Source organism: Taurulus bubalis (assembly GCF_910589615.1).
Source record: "Taurulus bubalis genome assembly, chromosome: 10".
NCBI classification, from domain to species: domain Eukaryota; kingdom Metazoa; phylum Chordata; class Actinopteri; order Perciformes; family Cottidae; genus Taurulus; species Taurulus bubalis.
The window spans coordinates 23,360,703-23,381,153 of NC_136598.1; the positions used below are offsets into that span (position 1 = coordinate 23,360,703).

Below are 20,451 nucleotides of genomic sequence, written 5' to 3' on the forward strand. Positions count from 1 at the left end.
TCCAGGTTACCTACCCAACACACACACACACACAGCGAGAGAGAGAGAGAGACAAAGCGGGGACATGGACGACAAGGAGCACTGCGGGGGCCGTGGCATTTAGGCTATTTGTAAGCCGGAAATATACCTTTTAAGAAAAAGTGCATAGTGTGTATTCTCTCTTAGTAGAAAACCGGTGGTCCGCTGGTTAATTCTTCTCTAATGGAGTCTCCTGTCTCCTTTATGTGCACAGACACTGCAGACGTTGTAGTATTCGGCCCAAAATGTCACCAACTCCCTTCTGGCTGAAAGACCTCTGATTTTCATGACGTTGCAGTTTCCTTCAAGCGGCCTCTCTTCTCTCTCGTGTCCGTCTTCCCTCTCCAGGCTGTCCAACGCCCAGGGCCTCAACATCCAGATCCTCGGCACCACGACCATTCTCATGATCGCCAACGTCACCGAAGAGGATTACGGGAACTATACCTGCGTGGCCTCGAACCGACTGGGCGTGCAGAACGCCAGTCTCTTCCTTTACAGTGAGTATAGACGTCACCGCCATTAGTCACGGTTAGAAGCCCAAATGGATAAAGTACTGAGCATGAAGTAAGTTTATCGTATAATTTATACACCAAGCCATCATTTAAATCATTATGAGTTTCAAGGTATTCACCTACATCCCGAGTGAATCATTGAAAACCAGCTTGCAGGAAACTCACGTTAGTTTTCTTTTCTTTAAGCTTCACCGCAAGCGCTGAACACTTGAAGTGTGGAAACTAAAACCATGCTGTGAAGCAATTTTTAGTCATTTGGCAAACAATGAACTCAACTCTGCATGAAATAATTGAACAGAGCCTTCGTGGAGCGGAGGTGATACCTGGTTAAGTAAAGCGATGCTCAAAGGGTTCAGTGAACTCAAGGGAAAGGGCTTCGCTCTGAATGTGTTCTCAAATGATCCAAATCCACTTTTAACAGCCCAAAATGTCCCTTAAAGGGGACTAGAGGGTCATAATTTCCATAACTGTCCATTCAGTTTTGTGGAAAATACCTCAAAATGACTATTATCTACATATAGTATTCCATAAGCTTTGTAATATTTATCAAACTTTGCAGACTTATGGTTGATGTTCAGCCCCTGGAGAGCCACCCTTGCTTATACACATCAGTTACAGGTTACTTTCCAGATTCTGATTATTAATCCAACATTTCAATCAACTCTATGAAGACATAGCAGCATAAAAGAACAGGTTAAATTTAACAGCTGGCGCATTCATCAATAATTATAATCCAGCAAGAAAATCAATATTCTGAAAAGGATCATTCAATGAGTGCTTTTACTTTTGGTAATTTAAATATATTTTGGTGTTAATGCTTGTGTGTTTTTTCTTTACAATATTATGAATACATGACTGTAACAGAATATATGCAACACTTTTTAAAAAAGTGCAAAATAAAGATAAAACATAAGCAAATTAAGAAAACATCTTCATCAATTTGGCAGAACACACACAATTGATTTAGTCAGTTGTGTTTTCTCACTTTACAGCATGTTGTTTCTTAGTTGTTGCGCAAGTGTTTTCTTGACTTTTTTGTCTTCTTTTGCACGTGTTTTCTTAAGTAGCAGTGCGTTGAGCTTATATTTCCCCAGTTTTTGCCTGGGCTGTGCTCCCTGAAGCCTACAATCACAGCGAGGGAGGTAATAGCGTAACATGACCACCAGATGTCACCAAACACATGTCAAAGTCTGTAGTCTCTGGCTCAGAGGAGGTGCATTTGTTAATATGTATTCACTTTGTAGCACCAGAATAATGCATTTGTAAAGTAGTATGTACTTCCAAAAATATATATATTTCTCTCTCTCTCTCTTTTTCCCTCTCTCTCTCTCTCTCTCTCTCTCTCTCCAGGACCCGGGACAGGCCGAGACATCAACGGCTCCGCCTGTGTAACTCAGTCACTGTGGCTCCTGCTGGCCTGCTTCGCCTGCCTTTTCTTCAAGTGTTAATACCGCTGCCCTCCTCTTCCTCTTCTCCCCCCCTCACTCCTGGCCTTCCGTCCTCCTCTTCCTCCTCCTCCTCTCCAACTCACCGACATCCTTATTGCTACCGTATTACCAACTTTACCGCCCTCCCTTCCCCTCTCCCTCCCTCTCCCTCCCCCCTCCAGACTGTTTGCATCATGATATGAAAACCTTACGTGCTCGTGAGCACTGCTTACAGATATTACAAAAAGTGATGGGTTATGAGTCAAATGTTATAAGAACAACACAAAAAAACAGTGACATGAAGGACAGAACAAGCAAAGAGTGCTCTAGAAATTGCATTGTTCCTAATTTGTATGCACTTGTTTTACTTCTGTTGCATCTTGTCTCCTGGGTCCGGATGGGGTTTGGGATTTGTTGTATTTTTTGTCTTCATGGGAAAGCCGAGGCACCCGCTCACCGGGATGCCAACAATCATAAGTCTCATAAGTACTGAAGACGAAGAGATATATTTCCTCTTACTCCCATAGATGCATTATGTTAACTTAAATGTAGATTTATCAGAGTGTCTAACCAGTGCATTAATGAGCAACATGCAAAGTATCTGCCAAATATCCATAAACTATATAGATTTGAAAACTAACACATAGAGAAATCAAAAAGGGAAAACTGGTTTAAAATGGGATGAGAGCTTGCAGCGTCATAATCTGATGCTGCAGAAACACACACAAAGAGTATCAGCAGGATATCTCTCCAATCAATGACGTTGTTTCTAGACGCAGCGGCTTGTTGCTGTTGAGCCCAGAAATCCAGGATGCAGTGAATAGAATCGACTTGATCCAACTGAGCGTACGAACCTGAGGAAATTAGTTATTATCTCTGGGGTCGGATCCCCCCTTTACATCTCCATCTCAGTGGCATCGCAGCCGCTCGCCTTTTTATTCCAAAACAAATCCCGCTTTTTCTTTCGCAGCAGGAATGAAAAAAGAAAAAAAGAAACCCGGTAGGTTATAGTGACGCGTACTGTACATAGTAACATTTTGTATTTCTCTATGAAAAGACAACTTGTTCTGCCACTGTAACAACAGGACACACAGAGAAGGTTTCCTGTTCGATGACCAACCAACCACACTGTGCAGTCTCAGCGGGCTGCATCCCATTTAGCTGCAGACACTGCGCCACATGCAGCGTTTCCTTTTTAAGTTTTAGGATCATTCTTCTATACTGCTGGAATTTGGATATAAATGTATGACACCAATGAATGACTTACGTTTTGGTTTTTCTCTTTCAAAGAAGTGTGCGTGTTTTAATATGAAATGATACAGAAAAATTCATAATATATTGATATTGAGGTTGATTATTATTATTTTTCGTCTTTACCTCATTCATTTTAGTTGTGTGTGTGTATATATATATACTTGAATCCAATGTCCTTATACTATATGAAAAAGGCAAATTTTATGTGACCATGTTTCTGAATAGGGTAGCAAATTGTTGAGGGTAATTAACTCGTAGATCTCTTGAACTGGCGACCCTGCTCTCTCATGTGAACCGAAGCCCATTAGAACATTTTGTTTTTTTTTAAAAGAAAAGCATAAAAAGAAGATAGTTTTGTGCAGTTATTATTGTACCTATCATTGAGATAATACAAGTGCTGGCGTATATGATGTTTTAGAGGATGGAATATTATGTTGAATTCAATATGAGAGCAAATGAAGACTGAACGCTCAGTCGGCATCTTTAACGAAATAATACCATGACGTAACATGACATCATTTTCTCTTCTCATGACACCCTCTCCTCTCCAATCACGGAATTTGTTTCTTCATGAACAAAATGGTTAAATGAATACTACATGTGCCCCTATTTTGTAAAAAAAAAAAGAAAGAAGAACTTTCAAACTTTCAGTGCGGTTCCTCCAGGAGAAAAGCCCCCCCCAAAAAAGGTCACTCCTGCTGTGACGAGAAGTGCTGAAACTGGTGCCACTATTAGCTGCCTTTCTGCCATGTGTTCTGACCTTTTCGTGAGGTGACTAATAGCGTACACGTACACGGACTCCAGCGCTCAGCTCCCCTTGGCCTGGACGTGTCCCCGTCTCGCTCTCTTCTAACAGCCGAGGCGGTGCTGGTACTGTAAAACACACGTGTAAATTAATGTCATCCTTGTCATACATTAAAGAAATTCTCCCAGGTGTTTTTCCATTTGTAAAATGCTTCTGAGGCCATCGCTGTGTGACTTTGTAGTGTTGGTAATAACGCCCATCGGGTCCAGGCTAAATCTAACGTTGGTAGAAGCTGTGCAGAGAGGCCTGAAGGGGTAAGAAAGACGCTTTATCCTGTCATCATCTCACACACGCTTTTTTTTAATTGATTTTCTACGACTGAACAACTCTGCTGTGTCCACTTTGACGTGGATTTACTTGACTCCTGATGTTTTTCTACTACAATAGTATCTCTGCAGACTCTCCGTCCCGCTTTTTAGCTTGCGGCTAGCTCGTACGTGAGGAGTTTGTCTGCTTGCCGTAGAAAGAGATGAATGATCTGGAAGCCGTGTTGAAAAAAAAAAAGAAAAAATCATGATCAGTTTGCATGAGTGTCTGTGCTGCAGGTCTATTTCAGTGAGTCTGTCTCTCTCACTACTGTATGTGTCGCATTAAAAAAAACAAAAAACCTCAGGGCAGTGCAAAGCTGGCAGGCTCTCAGACAAAGTAAAATGTCTGTTTTTATTCCTTTTTTTGCTGGAGGAGACCCTGCCAGAATACCAGAGCAGGGTCGAATATCTCCAAATTGTGCTCAGCATTTATTTTAACCTGCTTGGATTGCAACATGGGGAGAAGGAATCTTATCTTTTAAAGAAATGTGACAGGATATTGACTGTCATTGTTTGAACTTTCCACCGTTCAGGTGATTTTCATGCGAGGCAAACCTCCCCCAATGTAGATGTCCAAGCATGTCCACGCAGGTTAAAACCAGCCGATAAGCACCGACTGATACTGAGTACACTTGTGTAAAAGCCATGGAGCTCTGTCTTATCCATAAAGGACAAAGGAATAAGGAGTACTGTCCTTTCCTTGCTCGTAGAGAGACCAACCGCCAGCTTTTGGACACAGCACCAACCCCACTGTAGAGACCCGGCTATCTCCTGAGGACTGCAGAAACAGCTCGTTTACTATTGAGCATTGCCTCAAAACATCTCCATCGCTTCACTGTACAAAACTGGCTTATGTGTGTGCGCGTGTTCACTCTGGTTCTGATTGTTTGTTATTATTAATAACCTACCCGAGGCATGAGATACATGACGAGTTGGACAAATAGCTAACTTTCTACTTTTCGTTGAGCTATGGTTACAATAGTAACCTTCTGAGTTGAGATTTTATTTCTTTTCTTTTTCCTCCTCTGTGTGTATATACAGTGTGATGTTTCTACTAGAATGTTGTAAAGTCAGCAAATCCATAAGACCGTGTTTATACAACTCAACATTTAAAGGTTTCAACAGCAGATGTATAACGATCACGTTTGTACCTCCCCTTCCCTTTGTCATGGGAAATCAAGACTCAATCATGGATTATTACACAGCAATGTCCAGGTTTTTGTTTTACTTTACTTTATTATGGCATAAGGTAATTGCAGTCAGTTTCTAAAGAAAAAAGATATGTATTAAAGGAATATGAGAAAATGTTCATAACACAAAATAAAGTTGTTTGAATTCAGTGTTCTGTATTTGAATGTGACTTGAATTGCCCGGGGAAAGCAACCTTTTGTTCTGGAGATAGCTTGGTGTTTATCACCATGTAACATGCAAATAAAGTAATATATGTATCGTTGTATTCTCCTTGGAAGACATGTCGTCCTTTAGAAAGTGTGAGAAACACAACTAAATCTCAAGGGAATGTGTGTGAGCCACAGATTAATTAAAGGTGCACCGTACTGTCATGGGAGCTGCTGCAGTATACTGTTTCACCACAAGATGGCACCACAAACCAGATGATGCACCTGCTGTGTTGTATCTCGCAGCTTGATGACACAATCACCTACGTCATCACTCCGACAGCCTCTGACTTTGGATATGAAGGGAACGTAACCCCGTCAAAGGTAAGCAAATGAGGTTTAATGGGTTTCTTGGTGGCCGAAAGAAGATGTTATAGTTAAAAAAAAATAAAGTAGGTAAGTAAGGTAGGCAAAGTATAGTGTGTGAAAAGAATCATAGCATAGTAAGTCTAAAAAAATCTAAAGTCATAGTATAGTATGTAGAAAAAAGTAAAATATGTTGAGAAAATGAATACTAGATAGTCAAATAAAGTACTGCAAAAGTAATATACATATATATATATATATATAATATGGAGAAGAAAGTCATGAAAAAAGTAATAGTATAGTACAATGAAAGAAACAAAGCAGTCATAAACATGTCATGACAACGTCATAATTTAGTATGTCATAAACATGTCATGACAAAGTCATAATATAGTATGTCATAAACATGTCATGACAACGTCATGATTTAGTATGTCATATAAAGTCAGAGCTCAATGTCATAAATAATTTCTTTCGCAAATCTCATAGAAAAGTCATCGTAAAGGATGCCATAAAAATGTCCTAGAAAATATCATGAAAAATTAGTAGTGTGCCACAAAAAATGTCATAGTCTCTATAATGTGAAATAAGAAATATAGTTAGCCAAACCTTTTCTGCAGGGCTCCTCCTGGTTTGTTGCATGTGATACGGGATCCCAGGATTTTCACGTGATCTTGTTACATTTATATATATTGCAAATATTAAGTCGCCTGCAAGGTAACCTCTTTTGCAGTAAAGGGTTTGGGAATGTAAAAAGGGAGAGTCCACGTCTCTGATACAAGAAACTTTCAAATGAATTCCAGGATTGCTTCAGCAAACCAGCTTCATTAGCGTGAAGGTCAGCGTGAAACTTTTGTGAGACTGAGGATGGTATTTGGTGCTATTTATTTAATATTGTTTACTTGACACTGCTGTGTTGACAGAAGTCGCCCGGGTCCCATCTTAACTCCTTGTGCTCTTTGCACAATTATCTCGCTGCATCCAGTCAAGAGGATATTTACATAAATCTCTCTGAAATAAGATATTAGGCTGTGTTCAAACGTGCACTAGTATCCCAGTCATAATTGTGTATTTGGAGTATTTCAGAAATGCTTGGAGAAACCTAAATATGCTAGTACTTCGCTAGAAACGGGATACTGTGGTACATAAACGAGGTTGCAGGGTTCTCATGTTTCATGTACATGTCTCATCTTTGAGATCAAAACCAGGATAAGACTCAGAAGAAAGAGATTCACTTGTCGCCTAAATGTTTAAAATAGAGTTTACGAAGGCTTTGCAAATGCTTAGTGTCTCTGAGTATTTAGTTAAAGCCTTAAAGTAAGTTTGGTGCATGACATCAACATCTTCAGTCATACAAATACTTGTACACTTCTGGAAATACACACATTCCCTCTCTTGTGTTGGATGAGTGAAGTATGAAGATTCAAGAAGATGAAGAAGATTGAGACTCTTCTCCAGACGGGCACCAAGCTGCGCTTTCAACAAACTCCACAGTTTATGGTGGTAATTGGCACATTTGCTTTATTTTGAAAACAGACATTGAAACCATTTGTATTTTTTCATATTTTTTTTCTCACAAGTTTGAACTCCTTGATAAGGTTGAAACTGGACATTGCACTCACTGGAACATGGGAAAAAGTATTTTTTGTTTAGCTCGTTTGTTTGATTTTTCTTTTTACCTTTTTTTTTTGCGTAACATCAGTGCATTTTTATTTTATTCAGTATTTTTCCAATTCATATAAACTGTCATAACAACACCAAAGACATCAAAAAGAAGCCGCCACACCTCTTAAGTTTTTGTGACTGCGAAAAAGTTCCTCTCAGAGGGAGAGTTCCCATCATGCATCTGGTTCGATGGTTCATGCTACTGTTCTCACGTTTGGTTGTCAGAACACAAATAGTCATGTAAGAGCCAGTTACACCAATACCATAGCTGACTTTTGTAGTTTATTATATGCTTATGTCATTTAAATGGCAACAGGTCCTTTACTGTAAATGTGAGTAGACGGGGAGTTTGTAAAAGGGGTGTAAACCAAGCTTGAATGACTCAAGCAGAATAGAGAGGGAGTAATAGTCTTGTCCTGTGTTTTTGGATTCAGGATAAAGCTGCCCAACTGGAAGTGTCACACGTTTAATTATACATTCTATTCTCCATCCGATGTGTCAGTACATTACCTTTTTTTTGCGGGGTTCTCGATACACCTGTGGTGTCGAAAACGTATAGAGTTGCATTTTAAACCGGCTTTGTTTTTGTGCGTGCATTTGCAGAAGTACAGATTTTATTTGCGAAATTGTGTTTAAATAAAGTGCATTGAAATGCGAATAAAGTGTGGTGCATTCCCAATGCATTTTAAATATGTAAATATCCAGTTGGGAGCATTCATTCCACCACGGATTCACTTATAATAGAGAGTGGAGATCAAATCAAATCCTCCTGCTCATTCTCTTTCTCATCATAATCAAGGTAACAATCTTTTTTTTTTCTCCATTCTCAACAACAACCATCAACATCTTCATCATCAAGATAACAATCTGTTCTTCATAATCAATAACAACCATCATCCTCATCATCATCCCCACTTCCTCATAGTATTAGCTTGAGCCAAAAAACGTAACGCTGGAAACTCCCCCGACATGAGTAAATCATTGCCACACAAAAAATGACAAACAAATAGAAACGGACTGCCTTCACATTGGGAAGGCAAAGAGCAACCTTTTTTGATTTTTCTGTTATTCTTCATACTCTTAATTCTGCTTTCCTAAGGTGAGACTTTTGCCTTAGTCATCCTTGGACTCGGTGCACTCGGCTGCTGCATCTACTGGAGTGGCCTCCTCTGCTTTAGACTCCTCTGCAGCATCTGGGTGGAGGGAGGAGGAGGAGGGGGGACGAGAGAGAGAAAGGCAAAGCGGGAGAAAGGAAATGAGATGTGAGGATGGAGAGAAAAGGGGGACATGACACAGAAAAGGTGGGTCGGGGAGAGGGAAGAGAGGAGAGAAGAGAACAAATTAGGCTGTGGAGAGGAGGTTTTACATTGTAAGTTGGAATAATAAAGCGCTATCTGGGTCTTCTGACAGATTTCACATATTAGTTACTTTTGATGTTTAAAATATTTCAGCTCAGAAGGTTTTCTGTAAATTCAAAAAGCATGAAAATGTGGCTTGAAAACACACAGAAGAAACTTCCATCCCACGTTGTTCTTGAGACGTCGACTCTCCTCAAGGCAAGAGCGCGTCAGTCAGCAGTTACAACCTAATGTCTGAAATCCCACATTGGCAGTGTAAATAATGAAGGAAGAGAGTGCTCCTAATGGACCCATGAAGCATCTGAATTGACATCACAACGCTAACAGCAGCATCTCGGCCTGTCACATCGGATGCCGCGTGATGCCCACAGTGTACCGCTCTGAAACAACATCCAAGGGCGGCGCGCTCTAAAGGTGAATGCTGCTGAATAACGATCCGTCATACATCACTTGGCCTTTTACTAATCAAGTCCGTTGAGTAAATATTGCACTGATGCTTAATATTTTTCTTCATATATCTGTTATTTTTATATATTTTGCAGAATGCTATTTTGCTGCTGCTAAATTATTTATCTTGTATTATATGTCTACAGTCTGCAAAATCAAGAGTGAAAAAAATAAAACCCGTCATACAATATTCTGGGATTTTAAGGGCTTCATTTGATTGGTTCTGACCAAGCCTATTATTCAAGAGCCCTTGACTGATCTCATACCCTGATGAGCTCATACTCCTTTAATAGAAAGAGAAGACATCAAAAAGTGACATCATTGCGTAGGAGAGTGGGGTGATGGAGTGCATGTGTGTGTGTGTGTGTTTTTGTGAGGGAAAGCAGTGGAGCGATCCTGTCTGTTGGCGCTTGTACTCATGTGTGTGTGTGTGGGGCGCAAGACAGCGTGATCTCAAGGTATGAGGTAATTAGCCATGTAGCCGGTGTGACAGACATGAGAATGCTTTCCTCCACAGCCACTGAACTGTGTGATGCAAATGCAATTTCACCCAATTCACAACGGGGAAAGAAAGCACATCACTTCTGGTATTCGGACTTCAAAGCCACCTTAGTCATCTACACTAGTGACGGGGACTAAAATGCAAACACACACACATTAGCAAATGAGAATTGAGAGATGGGGAAACCGACGCCCAAACTCTGGTGATCTCTGCCTCGAGTCGACGGATCCACGACACATAGTTTACTGCAGAACTTGTAACTGTGATCTAAAGAAGTCATTTTTTTTACTTCCGTTTGTAATTTTGTTTTAAACATAAGGCGTGTCGCAACTTGTTTTGTCTCAATTCAAAAGATACAGACTCTCTGTGTTGTGTTTCAGAGATATCTACTGAAATGAGCATGCTAGCCAGCTTTAGCATGCTAGCATGCTAGCCTGCTAGCCGCGGCCTGTGCCGTCCCGTCCTGATTTGTAACACCTTTTTTTTCCTTCTAGTTTTGCCCTCAGTCCAACATTGAAGGTACAGGGTTCAATTTCTTTTTTCATCCAGTGAACTACTTGGCGGCAGCTCCAGAAGGAGGATCTTCAGTTAGCAGAGCTTCTAGCAACTCGCGTTAAGCTAGCACAAACCCCAGTCACAGGCTCTGGGCCTGCGTTACAGGAGCCGTACAGCCCTCGGTTAGTGGCACAGTGAACACTTAAATGGCTAACTGAAACTACAGGATGACAGCACGCATTTTTAAGATCATAAAATGTCAGTTTCAGCATTTATTTTGTGTATTTTTGCGTATTCTTGCTGTGCTGTCAGTTAATTCTTTTTTTTTTCTTCATATAACTGATAAGGCCTATTTGTTTCGAGCATGGCCAGGTATCACGCAAAGTGATACATTTATCAAATATTAATTTGCAGTTGGAAAAGCAGATTGTGGCCCCGCAGTTCATTCTTAATTAGCCGTTGTTTTTTTGTCAGGCAGTGTTTGTTTGTGACAGGCTTCCCCAGTGCGAATCGTGACCAGTGGGGTTCATTAATCATTCATCGGAATCAGAGCACCTGTTATCCCCGCTCGGCTCCATGCAGGGCAGCTATCCCATCGAGGTGGTAACTATGACAACAGGGAGACAGTGCTGCCTAGGTGACCTAGTTTCGGTGTAGTTCTCCTCCAGTTGATGTGTGTGTGTGTGTGTGTGTGTGTGTGTGTGTGTGTGTGTGTGTGTGTGTGTGTGTGTGTGTGTGTGTGTGTGTGTGTCTTCACCTACTCCAGACTGAGCATGCTCCATTAACTACCTGACTGACCCAGTCTGAGAGTCCTTGGACCAGAAACACGAGCTCATGTCAAGACTTTGTTCTAGCGATGTTATAATGTAATTTCATGGCCTTCCAGCTCCTTCTCAGGTATACGTTTCCACCATAATTGGATGTCAGTCTGATTCTGATTTCCGTTAAATCTATCAGCTGACGTTGGCGGTCCATACGGCAAAGATATCATTAAAATATGTTTGGACCTGACGTGACGCGTAAAGCTGGTTTGAAAGGGGCCATCCATCTGTCACCTGTTTGATCAAATGAAATGAAATTCATATGAACCCATGTCAGATGTTCATGAGCCTTTATGACTCACGAAACATGATGCGTTCTCATTAAGCCAACAATGCAACCCGAACAATAACTCTGATCCTTCCCAAGATACCCGCCCATCGTACAACCTTGTATATCTTTTCCAATCCCCGCCTAGTAATGGGCTTTCCATCTCGTAAAAGCTGAGATACAAGGCTGTCTAATCTAATATTGAGCTGCGTCTCTGTGTTAAGCAGTGAATGGTGGGGAACTGCCAACTGCCAAAGATCTTAAAATCCCAAAGACTCTACAAGCAGTTATTTCCTGCAGTGCCTGCCAAGCACACTTCCCGAAAAACGTGCCTATTCCCTGTTATTATTTATTTTTTCCGTATTTGCTTCTTGATAGGTGAGTGTATTATTTGTGTGCATGTGCACATCTACATGTTTTCTGGAACTTGAGATATTGAGACCCTTCTTGCAAATCCTATTCCTTGTGTGCATGTAATGAGTCCTACTGTAAAGAGTGAAAGCTAAAAGCTTTAGTTCAATCTGCATACCTTGTTTATCTTTTGTTTGGTTAGGCTCCTCCTTCTCAGCTGTCGGGCTGACAGCAGCAGGCACATCGGCTTGTCTGGCCTCCTTTTTCTCTTCGCTCTCCTCCTCCTCCTTCTTCTCCTCAGCTGTGGCTGCGGTGGGACTCTTGGCCGCCGCCGCTGGGGCCTCCACCTCTTTGGGCTTCTCCTCGACTTTCTCCTCCGCCTTTGGCTCCTCTTTCGGGGGCTCGGAGGGCGCTTTGGCGGCCGTGGGTGAAGTGGCGGTGGTGGCGGTGGCGGCAGCTGCAGCAGCCGGCGCTGCCGCCGCTACAGGAGACTTTGCCGCGCCTACAGGAGAGGCCGCAGCAGCTGCCGGAGAGTTAGCCGGCTTTTCTGCCACTGGGCTTTTGGCTTGGCTCGTCTCCTCCTCCTTCTTGGCCTCCTCTGCTGCAGCTTTCTCCTCCTTTGCAGGTGCCTCCTCTCCCTCCGCTTTCTTTGCCTCCTCTGCTCCCTCTGTCGCCTCCTCTGCAGCAGCAGGACTGTCGTCCTCCTTCTCTTCCTCTCCGTCTTTCATCTTTTTCCGAGTTATGTGTCCGCGGAAGCTGGCCTGTATTTTGGTGGCAGCCTTGTGGGCCTTGTCCTCGGGTTTGTTGGTGGTGCCATCCTGTTCAATCTTCTGGTCCGCATCCTCATTCTTCTCCACCTGGGAGCCAAAAGAAAGTACAGCAAGTTACCATCAACTGTACGCTGTCAAGCAGGTCCACTGGAAAACCAGTAAGGGAGAGTACTGGTTGTTATGCTAAAACACTTGCAAAGAATCCCTCTATGTGGGGAGCTTGAGGATGAGCATCCCAAAGTGTCATGCTGGCAAAAAAAGGAACAGTTTGGATTGAATTGAAAGGACAGAAGTCAGAAGTATAGGTTATGAGAAGGGTTTATTAGTTAACTCGTACTGGTAGCCATTACTGGAGAGATTTAGATTGGGAGAAGTTGGGTTAGGGTTTCGGGACTGGTTTAGAATTGAGTAAAAGTAGGACTGGATGAGGAACAGGGTTAGGAAGAGGACAGTGCACAGTGTAATATTGAAAGGGGTTCCATGATATTACCTTCTGTAACTGGGTCCATAGCTGTCCATCAAATAGTGGGTTGTGCTATGAGTCATATACATCTAATGAAAAGAAATCAAATCAAATAAAGGAATGAATGGTGGTCACTGGAAGTGGCAAACAAAATGAAACAGTACATTCAAAATGAATAGGCAAACAAATCAAGGTAAACTATTCTCTTCGCCAAAAAATATCAAGCAATTAAAAAGCTTAAAATGTGCACCAGAAATGAATGTGAAGAAGCAGCATGAAGCAAACACAAATTGTCAAAGAGCATGCAGGCAGTGCATCATCAGTCAGCCAAATGATAAAGATGTGAAAACTGTGGAATCTGGTGTCTTTGTCCGGTGATTTATTTGACAACAGAGCGGATCTACTGAATTCGATCATTTCGTGTGCTGGAAAGCGGTGATTTAGTGTCATTGTGAAGCGAGAGAATACCAGATGTGTGTGAGGATTGTCTCCACATTATAAATTGGATACACTAAAGCGTTTTGGTGCGGGACCAAATTACTAAGCGGTTTCATAATCCAGACACGAAGCTGATATTGTCTTCTTAATAATAGTGCCAAAAATGGATTCAGTGAATAATTGAACTTAAACGTATGAATTCTCCACGACGGTCCCCTGATGGATTCACTGCTAATGATATCTTCAAAAAAGAAAAGAAAATTGCAACCAGAAAGAATGCGAGCCGTTCAAAATTGAGACTCTTTCTCCGAAAAATAATGAGCCGATCTCTCTCTCTCTCTCTCTCTCTCTCTCTCTATCCTCCGGGTACAGTATAGCTTTTCCAACCGCTCCGTCTCTGGCTGCTAGGGAACGAGCTGAATCTCCTCAGCATTCGCTGCCATACCCCTCCCAACCATCAAAGGTTACCTTGACAACCAGAGTGCTAACTCATCACAGCGCTGTCGGCCGAGTTGGTGCTACGAAAGACTATATGTCACCCTGATTGGCAGTGCACCTGACCCCTCTGGGGAGGGGGAGCGGGGCCAATGGGAACTCGTAAATCAGGCGGGTCAATCAGCACGGGCTAAGGACGGGTTGTGTGCGATGCAGGATGCGGGGTTATATAGGTATCAATGCCGGTCTATGTCAACCGAGCAGCAGCAGCTTCTTTAAGGTCAGTTAATTTGAGTGGCACTCGGTAGCTCCATCTATCCGCCTGTCTCCCGATGCCCGCCGTCTGCGATGGCGTCATTATATTGGATATGAGGTTTTGACATGGGCGGGGAATCGCATCTGGCGTGACAATGATTTAAAAGCCGGGGGGCCCTGAGCCGACACGTCTTCTTCAGGGCCGGTTGTGTCAGTCCAATATTGGAGCAGAGGCCAAAGGTGCAGCTGTGTTGGTGTATTCACCTCCTCCACCTTTATCCACATGCCATCCCCCAGGGTTCAGGGTGTAAATCCTGCCCCGGGCCTTGCTTCCTTTCCTGCATTTCTTAATATACGCCATCTTTTCCTGAAGCAATTTTGTGCAATGTGATAAAAAAAAAAAAAAATCTGATATGGCTGGCTGTGGCTTTGCACTCCGCCTCAAATATAGTGATTTATGTTTAAAACATGAGCTCGGGCTGTTTACTTAACAATCCGCTGCTAAGTGTGGAAATAAACTTGAGCAAGTGTCCTGCTATTAGAGCAGATAGCTTCATATCGGCACACCCTTCTGCTCTTAATAATATGCAGGTCTCTGGTGTCTTATTGGGCGTTTTACTATGTCTGATCTCATGGGTACTTACAATTGGGCAAAAAAAAAAAAATGACCTAAGCACTTAACTCTAAATAGAATTACTTACTGGCTGCAAACAGTGAGTCAGACAGAGAGAGAGAGAGAAAGAGAAAGCGATGGATGAGGGTGTCTGGGAATATGGGGGTATGACATCATTGTTGGAACGAGAGGGGTATGTCATTCACTTTGGAGATTTGGGGCGTGTGTGAGTGCAGATGTAATAAAATGCCAGCAGAGTGCCAGGTGATCTCATATCAGTGCAGGGAAAACTTGGGAAGAAAGATCACCATCATAGTTTTAAACCACAATTATAGCATCATCGTTTGAATTATTGATATCTGTGTGCGTGAATCACCCTTTTCGAAAGTGCTGTGCCGCAATTTCCTGACCGATGCGACATATCAAACTGATTATGCCGTGATGAGCGATGCACCTGTGGTTAGTGACTGGGATAGTTAGTTGCCACATTAAAATCTTGTCTCATCTAAAAAAGGAAGCCTTATTTTCAAATCCATGAAGAATTGCTTCCTGACTGCTAACTGAACCCCGGTCACGTATCCTCCTGCAGGCGCTATTCCGCTCGGTGTCTGTGCGGCACACATTTTCATTCATAAATACAGCAGCGCCTCCCAAAGGTGCAGAACACCACAAGGTGCGCTCCCTTTCTTCGCCGTTTAAACTCTTCACCTGATTAATTTGCAGTGAAGGAATACATTTGCATTATCTGGTTAATCAAATGACTTATTACAATTAGCTCACGGTATTTCCTCCTCAAATGTGGTCCTTCTGGTTGCCACGAATATTAACCACTTGAAACAGCAAAAAGTGGAATGTTTGAGACATAAAACTAGTGCATGATTGTAAAACATGTTGTGCAACTTGCTGTATGGACACTTCACGATATGTAGGTGACAAATAATGACTGCCATCATCATGTTGAGAATCTTAAAGTACGATAGCTAACAGGTTAATGTCTCTAAATACAAGAGAGCCATTCACAAAGGACAAAAGCGTCTGTCTTTCCTGTGTGTAAAGGTAATAATAAATGGCCGTGCTAAAATGTGAGACGGCTGGATGTGTCTGTGATAGCTTTGCCTCTCTCTCCCCGTCTGCTGCCTCTGTCCTTGGGTGGGCATCGGCTGCCGTGAGAACCACACCCGAGAGCCAATGGCTTATTCGACAGATCCATAACCACACACACACACACACACTCGCACGCACACACACCATCCCCCAATGGTGACACACAGTAACAATCCGCCACCTTCCCACTGCCTCCTTGCCAGTGCCATTAGGGACTTGTTTCAGGGGGGGAGGAGGAGGAGCAGAACTAGGGGGAAGACATGGTGGGATTCACGGTGGTTGAATTACCACAGACGCTCGCGCTAATGCCCACAGTAGGCGTGCATATAATCAGGATTTATTTTTTTATTCTGATCCATTCAAGCAGGAGACTCCCTTTTTTTTCACCTCGCCGCTCCGCCCAGCTTTGGATCGATTGCCCCTAGCAAGAGGGGAGAGAAATATTAAAGGTAATATTTGCATTTTTAATGGTGAAGCTTTGCAGAGGCCTTTTTTTTCTTTTTTTATTATCACAAACCCAACAGGTGCAGCAGCTGAATCCATCACATCCAAGTCGTAAACCACCTTGTAATCGATCAAACACATTAGGGCATCGGCTAATTTAAATAAGAATAATAACCCCCCGCCCAAACATGAATCATATTACCACAATTCCCAAAGAGACAGCGAGCTGGTGGCACCCATACTTTCTGCAGTGACACCTCTCTCCTGCAAATCCCAGCACGATTTCAATGGCTGTCTGCTTTTTCTGCAGGAAGCATCCAGACACTAAAGAGCCAAGACTAGCTGCTGTCTGCAACTGCTGAGTATCTCTGTCCCCTTCTTTCTCTCTCTGCCATCTTTCACTCTCTTTCTCACTGAGCAAACTGCTACCCACTCATTCTCTCTCTCACACACACACTCACTCACTCTCTCTCTCTCTCACACACACACACACACACTCACACAGACAGACACAGCAGAGCAGAGCACCACACCCTTTTAGCCGGCTATCTCCTGCAGATGAGGAGAGGGGGGCTCAGGTGGTGACTACCACAGCCCCCCGCTCGCCATCTCTCTCTCTCTCTCCCTCTCTCTCCCTCCTTTGACGGTGAATTGATGAGCGATGTTAAAGGATGTACGGTTTCTTTTATGACGCCGCGGGTAAAAGATGCTCCGCGGCAACTAATAAGCGGCCATATGCCGGCGTCATTACATCCTCGGGAGCAGCCTGTAATTCAATTACACCGACTCTCTGCTTGAACAAAGGCTCCACAATCGCCACTGATCTCATAGGGGGCAGGGGATGGGGATGGGGATGGGGATGGGAAAGGGGTAGTTGGACTGAGGAGAGGGGCAAATGCAAGTGGAGGCAAGGGGCAAGGATCTGGAAATACTGGCTTTGAATGGTGCTTTAGCTGAAGCCAGGTTCTAGGAATGGTACTTTGAGTGCATGGGGAGCCACAGTATGAGATGAAATAATCATCTCAAAGGTAGTAGCACACCTAGTCTTGATTTTTGGACGAGAATGATTTAGGCTCAAGGTTAAGGTGGGAGCAAGACAGCCCCTGGTGACCGGAGGAGAACTAGGGAGGGAGTTGGGGCGGAGTTGGAGAAGAGCACATATGGGTGGGATTTGAAGGCCCGACTTCAATGGCAGCTTCGGGTAGGTCTGCTGATTCAAGACACACCTGGAAGAACTTAATCATTGATCTTGCCACTAAACGCTGAGACAGGCGGCGCCTTCTGCGGTGGTGAGTTCTGTTCTCCGACTGCATGAACGTGATGGGGGATTAAGGAGACTTAAAGGAAGTGCCGGGAGCCACTCCCATGGTGAAGATGTTGCAAAAGCACTTAACACTCCACAATGGCAGGACCCACGGCAACACCGGCCGCGCTTTAAAGCAGCAAACCATGCTCTTTGCTCACGCATCCGTGAAGACCTCGGAGTCTGTCTGGATTCATTTACGCCTCTGCTCCTCAAAAGCAGGAGGCAGGGAGGATAAGTGCTCGTATAGGCCGCCAGGGTATTTTTTATTTTTTTAAATGTCTTTTTTCCCCACCCTTTCGTGAGCTCGATACAGTGGGAAAAGCCGGGTGCCTCACCCACATGGCTGCAGTGTGCAGCGCGCCGGCTTCCTTTCTTTTGATCTTTCCCTCCTCTTTGCGCCTGCTCGCCTCCTCCTCCTCCGACCGTCATCCTGCTCTCTCCGTCACCGCCACCACGCTCCCTGCCTGGTCGTATAACCACCATTCAGTTGCCTCTGCTGCAAGCCGGCCTCTCCCTACCTTCCCCCATACCTTGAAACCTCCCTCCCTGTCTCCATCCTTTTTTTTTATCACCTTTTCTTTGCCTAGCAGGTTCCCTTTTGCTCTATACCTCCTTTTTTTTTTACATACACCCCCCTCCCGCTCCCTCCATCTACCCCCATGTGCAGCAGCTACACTCCACCCCGCCGCTTGTTCTCCTTCTGCCTGCCTGCCTCTCAGCATCCTGCATGTCTTTCGACTGGCAACCCTTGCTTCCTTTCCTCTCTCTCTCTCCTCCCTGGCAGAGTTATTATGACTCATCCCAGCTAACATTTAAGAATTAATCAAGTGGCATCAGAATCCAGTGTGTTATGAGTCCTGATAAAATCACAATCAGTTGGAGATAGCAGCAGGAACCCGGCCCCCGATCACACACAAAACCATCATGATAGCAGCTGAAAATCAGAATGAAGCACATGAGGGTCCAACCTTTTTCTCCACCCGCTTCCATGCAACACCTTCTTTTTTTAATTATTGTTCTCTAGCCGTGAGTTATTTTAAACTACCCAATACCAGCCTTTCACGCCCTTTAAATGAGTGCACACTTCATAGTACCGTCAATTGACAGCATACACTTATAAAGCTGGAGGGCTATGATAATCCATTTATTCCCATTGTATTCCCAGAGGCCACTGACATGATGGTGCTGCTCTCTCAATCCGTACCCCACCCTTTTTTTTCTCCCTCTCTGTGGAAATTTACTTTCCTGAGTCCCCCGTTTCTGCTCAAGATAACATACATACAAAATAAAACCAAGAGCCCCAGTTTAAAGCATGAATTAGGAGCTCAAATGAATGTGAATCCTCGTTAACAACAGTGGAACAGAGGAGTTCAGGTGGAGCTCCCGAACAAACGAGGGAGCATTTCAGAGACGGAATCTATCAAGTGACATCCCTAAATCTTTCACTTTTTTCAAGTGCATGATCAATACAGGGGGGTGGAGGGGGATGCCGGGTAGCCCGAGATCGAGTTACAGTCTCGTGCCTCACTCTGCGAGTACAGTGTGAGGTCTGAGAGGCATTGTGGCAACATCCATTCATGCGGGATAATCACATTAACTAGGCGTGTCTGGGCTCCGTGGATAGACTTCTGTAAAGGACAATCAAGGCAAATTACACCCACATTCTCTCTAATCTCTCCTCCAGCACCCTGATGCGAGCACGGACCAACAGTCACAAAGTTCAGAGTTGAATTGCATCATTTTGTCATTATGAGAAAGAAGGAAAAACTGGAATATATTGATGAAGCAAATCAGAGCAGTTTACCGGTTTGGTTCTTCTTATGCAGCACAGCATAGTTGTAGTTGTTGTATCCTCCCTCTTTTCTTCTCTGCTTCTCTCTTCCCTTTTTCCTCCCTTTCACTTCTTCTCTCTCACCCTCGCGCTCTCTCTCTCTTTCACCCTCTCTCTCTCGCGTGCGCTCTCTCTCTCTTTCGTGCACACACACTCTCTTTCTCTCTCTCTCTCTGGCTGTATCAACAGCTAAGCCGCCCAGTGCATTTACTCATCCCAGTTTGCACACACGCGCTCTTCACTCGGTCTGCCTGGGCACACCTCTCTCTCTCTCTCTCTCTCTCTCTCTCTCTCTCTCTCTCTCTCTCTCTCTCTCTCTCTCTCTCTCTCTCTTTTACTCGATGCCTGACAATGACTACAAGCCCACCCTTTAAACCCCTCCCCTCTCTCCTCCCCTCTCCTCTTCACACTACCCCCCTCTTTCTCCTCCTCCTCTTGCTCATAGTGATGAAGCCCTCCCTCCACCTCTTTTAGATCAGCAGTCCTCTCTTCTACATCTTCCCACCCTCCTCCTCCTCCTCCTCCTCTCTTCCAGCCTGGCTCCAGCAAAAAGCTGCGGCCCCACCCTAAAAAAAAGCTCTGGCTTAATGACTGACTGGATACCTCCAAATTTGCTCTGCTACATCTTTTTTTATTTGCTTATTTGTGTGTCTCCCAGCACGACCACTACAGCTCTGTTCAATCCCCTCCCCGTCCAGCACATGAGGAGATGTCTTTTTCTTTCAAAAAGAAGAAGCTCCCAAATGGAAGTCGCCTCCTCCGATGGCTCAGGCTCCCTCTCAGACTGTGTGTGTGTGTGTGTGTGTGTGTGTGTGTGTGTGTGTGTGTGTGTGTGTGTGTGTGTGTGTGTGTGTGTGT

At 43.8% G+C, this 20,451-nt stretch overlaps 2 protein-coding genes across 2 annotated transcripts in view; one reads left to right on the forward strand and one right to left on the reverse strand.

The window, feature by feature from the left end:
• Positions 1–1,978, forward strand: part of lsamp (limbic system associated membrane protein) — a gene marked incomplete at both ends in the record, with an annotated part of 172,885 nt that extends 170,907 nt beyond the window's left edge. Inside the window, 2 exons of the mRNA XM_079225237.1 lie at positions 367–515; positions 1,881–1,978. Coding sequence (XP_079081363.1) covers positions 367–515; positions 1,881–1,978 — 247 coding nt within the window. The remainder of the gene's footprint in view (positions 1–366; positions 516–1,880) is intronic.
• Positions 1,979–7,535: 5,557 nt separating this feature from the next.
• gap43 (growth associated protein 43) lies at positions 7,536–19,879 on the reverse strand. The gene is made up of 3 exons (XM_079225284.1): positions 19,567–19,879; positions 12,113–12,791; positions 7,536–8,885 (listed from the first exon to the last, which is right to left on the reverse strand). The coding sequence occupies exons 1-3, from the start codon at positions 19,594–19,596 to the stop codon at positions 8,806–8,808; spliced, it is 789 nt and encodes a 262-aa protein (XP_079081410.1). The 5' UTR covers positions 19,597–19,879; the 3' UTR covers positions 7,536–8,805.
• Between the last annotated feature and the right edge of the window lie 572 nt (positions 19,880–20,451).

What these genes read in the sequence shown, in the direction of transcription:
- gap43 (XM_079225284.1), bottom strand. Translation starts at nt 19,596, where the DNA reads ATGCTGTGCTGCATAAGAAGAACCAAACCG. An exon ending in GCATAAGAAGAACCAAACCG is followed by an intron (nt 12,792 to 19,566) that starts GTAAACTGCTCT and finishes TTTGGCTCCCAG; the next exon opens with GTGGAGAAGAATGAGGATGC. An exon ending in CCAAACAAAAGATAAACAAG is followed by an intron (nt 8,886 to 12,112) that starts GTATGCAGATTG and finishes CCCTCCACCCAG; the next exon opens with ATGCTGCAGAGGAGTCTAAA.